Source organism: Colobus angolensis, unplaced genomic scaffold (genome assembly GCF_000951035.1).
Source record: "Colobus angolensis palliatus isolate OR3802 unplaced genomic scaffold, Cang.pa_1.0 Scaffold178, whole genome shotgun sequence".
In the NCBI taxonomy this organism is placed as follows: Eukaryota; Metazoa; Chordata; class Mammalia; order Primates; family Cercopithecidae; genus Colobus; species Colobus angolensis.
Genome location: NW_012114910.1, coordinates 4,386,150 through 4,394,397, shown reverse-complemented (window position 1 = coordinate 4,394,397; position 8,248 = coordinate 4,386,150). Strand labels below are relative to the sequence as shown.

Sequence of the window (8,248 nt, the reverse complement as noted above, 5' to 3'; positions counted from 1 at the left end):
AGTAGGGAGCAAGCTCAGGACACCCAGGGTTAGGACACCTGGGTCCAGTCCCATTTCAACCGCTCGCTGGCCGAGACACATCCTCGTCCCAATATTGACTCCTCCCTCAGTGCCAGCCACAGTTTGGGATGCCTTTGACACATTGTCTCCCCTACTCTGCCCAGCAACCTGTGAGCTAGGTATTATTATTGCCCCATTTTTCTTGATTTGGAAGTCATGGTTCACAGAGGTCACAGAACTGGCTCTGGGTCACACAGCAAGGAAGAGAGAGAGGAGCCAGGAGCGAAATGCAGGTCTGTGCCTTGACCTCTTGGCCAAATCCACACACACAGAACCTCAGCTTTCTCATCTGTAAAATGGCCTGTCTGCCTCACAGAGCGGCTGAAGACCCACGGCGTGGGGAAGGTGGAGTGTAAGGCACGCAATACCCGCTGTTGCTGGACTCCTTGGGGCTCTTTCTCTGCCATTGCTTGAGTTCTCAGGATTGAGGGCAGGGTGGTAAATCACAGCAAAATATATGTGCTGGGTACAGCTGGAGATCAGGAAAGGCTCAGAAAGAGACGTGGAGTCCAGGACACTCTGTTAGCAAGTTCTGGTTCCAGTTTTCACTCAGCTATGTGATGTCTGAGCCAAACCCTCACTGGGCGGTAGCCCAAGAGCTGCATCCTCACTGAGCAGAAATGGCAAGAGAGGCTGGCAGGAGGGACTGGCTGGGAGGGGCTGGTGAGGAGGGGCCTGCAGGAGGGGCTGGCAGAGAGAGGTTGGCAGGAAGGAGGTGGCTGGGATCGGGATTTCCCCGGCCACACTGGGAGTCCTGGGCCTCCCAGGCCCTTTCAGATATATCAGTAGGCTCTGATAATGTGGCCCCAAGACACCAAGGATGGGATTTTCCTGAAGACAGGGTGGCTGAGGGGGCAATGGGGGGAAGGAGATGGAGGGAGAGGAGGAGGGGTTGCCCCTGCATGGAGGCTGCCTCCAGCCTGAAAGGACCACAGATATTCTTGTGCAAACCACCACCACCACCACACCTACCTCCTGAACTGGCAGCCTTGGCCTCAGCCTCAGGCTCCTCCTTGGTCTCGGCGCAGTCCTGGTGTTCCTCTTCAGCCTCCTCTTCAGCCTCCTCCTTGGCCTTCTCTTCAGCCTCCTTCTCGGCCTCCTCCCCAGCTTCCTCCCACAGCTTCTGCAAAGATAAAGTGGAAACAGGAACTGAAACCATCAGCCCCCAGCCCTAGTCTCAGCAGCTCCTGTTAGATCTGCCTTCAGGAGCCCACATGGGCCCAGTTCTGCTTCTTGCCCTGTCCAGCCAGTCAGGTCCTGCCAGCCCACCTTCTGGGCATCTCGGGAGTAGCCTACAACCTGTAGAGGGCAGTGTACCCAGGACCTACGGGTCCTAACAGCTGGACGTGTCACCTGTGATGAGGGACACTCTCCTTGCAGCCTGGCACATGGGGGAACAAAGCATCCACAGCACCACACTTCACAGTGTGCGAGCCCTTTGGGGTCCTCCTACAGGCCCTGGGGCGGTGTCTGTAGCCCCCTCATACACAGGTGCCACTGGGGCCCAGAGTGGGGAGGTGACTTGCCCTAAGCTAGGCACCCACAGGAGGACTCGAGCCCGGTCCACCTGACTCCCAACCCATGGCCTAGGCCACTATCTGACCCCTGCCAAGAAGGGGTCTCGCAGGACCTGCCACCCTGCCCCCTCTGTCCTGTGGGCATCTTACCAGCCAAAACTCCCCCTGCAAGCAAAGTGGACAAGGTCCCCATCCTTCCACCGATGCCAAGCCAGGCCTCAGAGGTGCCAGTGCCCGGTGCTTCTCATACCTGGTCTGAAGCGCTCTGGGGCCAGGTTCTGTCTTCTTCACTCTGGCCCACGCCCACCTGCGACACCACACAGCTATCCAGCAGCACCCTGTGACCCAGGGTGGGGTGGGGGTAGGGGGCAGGAGAAAAGGACTGGGTTACAGGTGTTAAAGGTTTCACCAGCCCTGCTGAGGGCCACACTCTGTGCCAGGAGCGGAGGGCACAGAGGTGCCCAAGAACAGGTCTCACCCTCAGGAGCCTCCAGGGCAGTGTCCTGCTAACAATCTTCCCATCTGAGACGTGCACTCAGCAAGGCACTGTGAAGGACATGCCACAACTCTGCTAGGAAGGAGGGCTTCCTGGAAGAGGTGGCCTGTAAGCTGAGCCTCCAGGATGATGATTTTACCACAGAGAATGGCGGGGAGGAAGAAGTTGTCCAGGAAATGGGAACAGCATGTGTGAGAAATGCATGGAAGACGGTTGGAGGAGCTGTCATCTGGGGTCTCCCAGTCTCCAGGCAATCTTGATGATGGGCAGAGCATGACAAAAGCGAGGCCCAGAGAGGTGAAGTGACCTGGCGAAGTCACACAGCAAATTGTCCCAAACCACACAAATCTCAAACCCAGGCCCTGGTTCTTCTCATGCCATGAGATCAGAGCCACTGCAACTGCTGAAGATTTCATGGGTGCCGGGCCCAGGCAGCAGGCATACATAGTGATAGGGCCAGGGGTGAGGCTGCAGTGGGCAGGGAGGGCTGTGGCAAATTGGAGAACCCACGTCCATTTGAAGGCAGCAACCCCCACTCCACTGGGAAAGGGGACCAGGTGGCCACATCATTCACAGAGCCTGAAAAATATGTTTCTAAGGTGAAGTTGTCTGGTGTTTAGATGCTGATAATTCAAATTAATATATCTTTATTAATATGCTGTAGCCAAAAGAACCTGTCTCCTGGCTAAATTAGATGTCCGTGTGCAACCTCTGGGTTAAAATGATGTCTCAGGACTAGGAACTAATGTGATTTTTGTAGTTAGGATTAGTTCCTGCTTCCTAACAGCCCCTCCCCACCCCTCAGACTCCTGTCATCCAGATGCTCACAGAGGATGCTCTGGGGTGTCTGCCACCCAGGAAACCTGAATGCATCATTCTCTACCCAGAGGGTCAAGTCTCAGCCCTCCCAAGCAAGGACGGTGGGGTAGGAAGGTGGGGACGGGATTGTTGCCTAGTCAGTCTGGAGCCAGCTGCTTGGCAGCAGAAATCAGTCGGTAATCACTGCCACAGCGGCTCCTGGGCTGTGTGCCAGGCACTCTGCATGCAAAGTCTCCCCAGATCCTCCTCCAAATTACCCTGAGAAATCTATAAATGCGGTACACCACGGCAACAAAATCATATGATCATCTCAACAGATGCAGAAAAAGCAATTGACAAAATTCAGCATCGTTCCATGATCAAATCTTTCAACAAATTACGTATAGAAGGAATGGACCGCAATACAACAAAGGCCATTATGACAAGCCCACAGCTGACATCATACTCAATGGTGAAAAGCTGAAAGCTTTTCCTTTAAGATCAAGAACAAGACAAGCATGCCTACTCTAACCAGTTCTTTCTTTTTCTTTTTCTTTTTTTGTTTGTTTGTTTGTTTGTTTTTGAGACAGGGTCTTACTCTGTCACCAAGGCTGGAGTGCAGTGGTATGATCATGGCTCACTACAGCCTCAACCTCCCGGGCTCAAACCATCCTCCTGCCTCAGTCTCCTGAGTAGCTGGGATTACAGGCAGGCGCCACCACTCCTGGATATTTTTGGTTTTGTTTTGTTTTGGGTTTTTGGTATTTTTAGTAGAGACAGGGTCTTGCTACATTGCCCAGGCTGGTCTCAAACTCCTGGCCTCAAGTGATCCTCCCACCTTGGTCTCCCAAAGTGTTGGGATTATAGATGTGACCCATCACGCCTGACCCACTCTCACCACTTCTATTCAATGTAGTATAAGAGATCCTGGCTAGAGCAATTAGGCAAGAAGAAGAAATTAAAGGCATCCAGATTGGAAGGGAAGAAATTAAATTGTTCCTCTTTGCAGATAACTTGATCTTATATATTAAAAAAATCCTAAAGATTCCACCACAAAAACTGTTAGAACTGATAAACCAATTCAGTAAAGTTGCAGGATATAAAATCAACATAGAAAATTCAGTAGTATCTCAATATGCTAACAATGAACTATCTGAAAAAGAAATGAAACAACGCTATTTACAATAGCTATAAAGTAAAATAAAAAGCTTAGGAATAAATTTAATCAAGAAGGTGACAGAACCGTATGCTGAAAACCATAAAACATCAATGAAAGAAACTCAAGAAGATTGCTGGGTGTGGTGGCCAATGCCTGTAATCTCAGCATTTTGGGAGGCTGAGACAGGAGGATTGCTTGAGCTCAGGAGTTCGAGACCAGCCTGAACAACAAGGTAAAATCCCATCTCTGTAAGATACAAAAACTAGCTGGGTGTGGTGGCATGTGCCTGTGGTCCAAGCTACTTGGAAGGCTGAGGTGGGAGGATTGCTTAAGCCTGGGAAGTGGAGGCTGCAATGAGCTGTGATTGCACCACTGTATTCCAGCCTGGGCAACACAGCAAGACCCTGTCTCAAAAACAACAACAACAAAAACCCTACCCACATTGATTGAACACTACTTAAACGTAACATCTGAAACTATAAAACCACTTGAAGAAAATATAGGGGAAAAGCTCTATGACATCAGTCTAAGCAGGGAGTTTTAAAAATATGAACCCAAGAGCACAGGCAATGAAAGCAAAAATATACAAAATGGGATTACATCAAACTAAAAACCTTGTGCACAGCCAAGAAAACCATCAACAGACTGAAGAGACAACCTACAGAACAGGAGAAAATACTTGCAAACCGTTAGTTGAATAAGGGGTTAATATCCAAAATATATAAGAAACTCAATTCAATTGTAAGAAAAAAACTGATTTAAAAAACTGGGCAAAGAATCTGAATAGACATGTCTCGGTGTCTCAAAAGATGACATACAAATGGCCAACAGGTATATGAAAAGATGCTTAACATCACGAATCATCAGAGAAATGCAAATCAAAACCACAATGAAATATCAACTTCTCACCTGTTAGAATGGCAATTATCAAAAAGACAAGATAGGCCGGGTGCAGTGGCTCACACCTGTAATCCAAGCACTTTGGGAGGCTGAGGCGGGCAGATCATGAGGTCAGTTCGAGACCAGCCTGGCCAACATAGTGAAACCCTGTCTCTACTAAAAATACAAAAATTATGCAGGCGTGGCGGCACGCTCCTGTAATCCCAGCTACTTAGGAGGCTGAGGCAGGAGAATCGCTTGAACCCAGGACACGGAGGTTGCAGTGAACTGAGATTGCACCAATGCACTCCAGCTGGGGCAACACAGTGAGACTCTGTCCTCCAGCCCTGCCCAAAAAAAGACAAGATAGCAAGTGTTGGTGAGGATGCAGTGGAAAGGGAACACTTATACGCTGTTGGTGGGATTGTAAATTAACACAACCATTATGGAAAAGAATACGGAAGTTCCTCAAAAAGTTAAAAATGAAACTACCATATGATTCAGCTGTTGGGTACAGATCCAAGGGAAATGAAAACAGTATGTTGAAGAGATGTCTGCACTCCTATCATTGCAGCATTAATTTTTTTTTTTTTTCGAGACAGAGTCTCGTTGTGTCGCCCAGGCTGCAGTGCAATGATGTGATCTCGGCTCACTGCAACCTCAGCCTCCCGGGTTCAAGTGATTCTCCTGCCTCAGCCTCCCCAGTAGCTGGGAGTGCAGGCCCACGCTACCACACCCGGCTAATTTTTGTATTTTTAGTAGAGTCAGGGTTTCATCATGTTGGCCAGGCTGGTCTCGAACTCCTGACCTCAGGTGATCCACCTGCCTTGGCCTCCCAAGTGTCTATCAACAGATGAGTGGATCAAGGAAATGTCCTATATATACACAAAAGAATTCAGCCTTTAAGATGAAGGAAACTTTGTCATTTGTGAACCTTGAGGACATTATGTTAAGTGAAATAAGCTAAACACAGAAAGACACACACCATATGATCTCACTTATATGTGTAGTGTAAAAAGGTTGAACTCACAGAAGGAGAGAATAAAATGGTAGTTACCGGGGCTGGGGAGGGGCGAGGGTTGGAGAGATGCTGGTTAAAGGGTACAAAGATTCTGCTAGATAGAAAGAATAAATGTGAGAGATCTGTTATACAGCATGTGACTCTAGTTAATAGCAAAGTATTGTATTTGTAAAAATTGCTAAGAGTAGATCTAAACTGTTCTCACCACAAAAAATGATGAACATATGAGGAAATGTGCATGTTAATTAGCTCGATTTAGCCATTCCACAATGTATACATATTTCAAAACAACAATTATACACAAAAATATATACAATTTTTGTCAACTAAAAAAATAATTAGGCTGGGCACGGTGGCTCATGCCTGTAATTCCAGCACTTTGGGAGGCTGAGGTGGGCAGATCACTTAAGGTCAGGAGTTTGAGACCAGCCTGGCCAATATGGCGAAACCTGCCTCTACTAAAAATACAAAAATTAGCCAGGCGTGGTGGTGCATGCCTGTAATCCCAGCTACTTGGGAGACTGAGGTAGTAGAATTGTTTGAACCCAGGAGGCAGAGATTGCAGTGAGCCAGGATTGTGCCACTTGACTCCCTGGGCAACAGAGCAAGACTCTGTCTTTAAAAAAAAATAAACCAGAAAAGAAAAAATAATTAACTTTTTAAAAGAGCCTAGGAAAAAAAAAAAATCTCACATAACCCTGACAGATCAGAACTGTTACTGCTCACATGTAAGCTGAGAAAACAGAGGCTCAGAGAGTTTGGATGGCCGATCCACGGTCATACCACCTGTGCAAGGTGGGCCTAGATAAGATACTACATCCCTGACCCCAAGGCCATGTGCTCAATGCTCTGTTTCACTGCCCGCCTGTGAGTATTTTGGAGACTGTGCCTTCTACACTAAGAAGTCAGCCTTGCACAAATGGATTAAAGACAGGTCTCCGGCTGCAAGGCGGATGACTGGATGACTTTCCTGAAATAGATACAGGGTCTGTCTCAGCTCTCTGCCTACAGCACAAAGTCTCAGAAAATGAACTGCCCACAGGCCCAGCCAGAAGCTTCCTGGGGTCCTGCTTATTCCAGTATCAGACCAGAAGCCACTGTATGGCCTTGGGCAAGTCACCTTGAAGCCCTTGGGCTGCCTCTATCTGCTCATCTGTCAAATGGGTAGGATTTCCCTGGCCTGTGCAGCCTGACCTATTTGAGTAAGATCAGAAGGGCCAATGAGAATCTCATAGAAAAGTCAAAAAAAGGACTGCCAGGTGTTGTTCTGGTGATTCTTCTGGATTCATCATCACTAAACATTGGGAGCAGCTTTCCTTGTAATGCCAAGAATCCCAGCTCTACACTTCAGAGACAGGACCCTGTCTCTGAACCTCAGTTCTCTCATCTGTGAAATGGGATGAGAGAATAATAGAATCTGCCATTCAGGCTGCCTTAGCCATGAGTGGCATGGAAAAAAATCAGAAGTCAAATGGAAGCCATTATTATTGTTCTTGTCATTATTATTATTAATCCCAGAGGAGGCAGCGATCTGCAGGGTTATGAAATCACCCATGTGGACTGAGGAACCTTTTGCACAAACATCCCCAGCTATCAAAACACCTAAACAGCCCAGTAGTGGCGCTGTCAGCATCACCAGGGGCTGTCTAGGGGCCATGTACCAAAGCCACATGGCCCCTGCTTGACAGGGTGCCCAGTGCCTGCCAAGGTCCCCTCTTGCACAGCCCAGAAGCAGCAAGCCATCAACTTCCAGAAAGTTCCCAAGTCCCAGGGATTTCCAAGCAGAGGAACAGACAGATTGGCTGAGGTGGGCTTCCTAGAGGCCGCCCCCCACCGCCACTTTCCAAGTTTAAGATCCAGGGAGCAGCAGTGGCAGCCAGCTCCCAAAAGCTTACCCATCCACTCCTCCTCCCCGTGCCATCCCGCAGGCCGTGCCCCAACGTTATGGTCCTCACTGTCACCTTCAGCAGACTCTCCACCTGAAATCCCAGCCCCAAAAGCAGGAAGGAGGGAAGACTTAGGGAGGGGCAGCCACCTACTTGGGTCTCTCGGTCAGGGCCAGTCAGGATGCCCATGGTGCAGGGGTTCAGCTGAGGGATGTGACGTTCATCCCAAGCCTGGGTGGGTGCATGCAAGTGGGAGCCCAGCTCCCGAGCCAGCGTGGCTCCAGTGGCAGAGGAGCCAGCAATCCTTCCTGCTTCTAATCAGATTGAGGAGATGTGCAGGGAACGGCAGAAGCATCCCCAGGGAGGCCAGGTGGAACCAAAAGGCCATGGTTGCTAGGGAAAGCTGAGCTGTTGCCTGTAGAGACCGGGTCT

At 49.2% G+C, this 8,248-nt stretch overlaps 1 protein-coding gene across 1 annotated transcript in view; it reads right to left on the bottom strand.

Moving 5' to 3' along the window:
• CNGB1 (cyclic nucleotide gated channel beta 1) overlaps nucleotides 1–8,248 on the bottom strand; it is a 111,862-nt gene that overhangs the window by 78,435 nt on the left and 25,179 nt on the right. The window contains exons 15-16 of the mRNA XM_011938876.1: nucleotides 1,828–1,915; nucleotides 1,033–1,183 (exon numbers count right to left, since the gene is read on the bottom strand). Of these exons, the coding sequence (XP_011794266.1) occupies nucleotides 1,033–1,183; nucleotides 1,828–1,915 (239 nt within the window). The remainder of the gene's footprint in view (nucleotides 1–1,032; nucleotides 1,184–1,827; nucleotides 1,916–8,248) is intronic.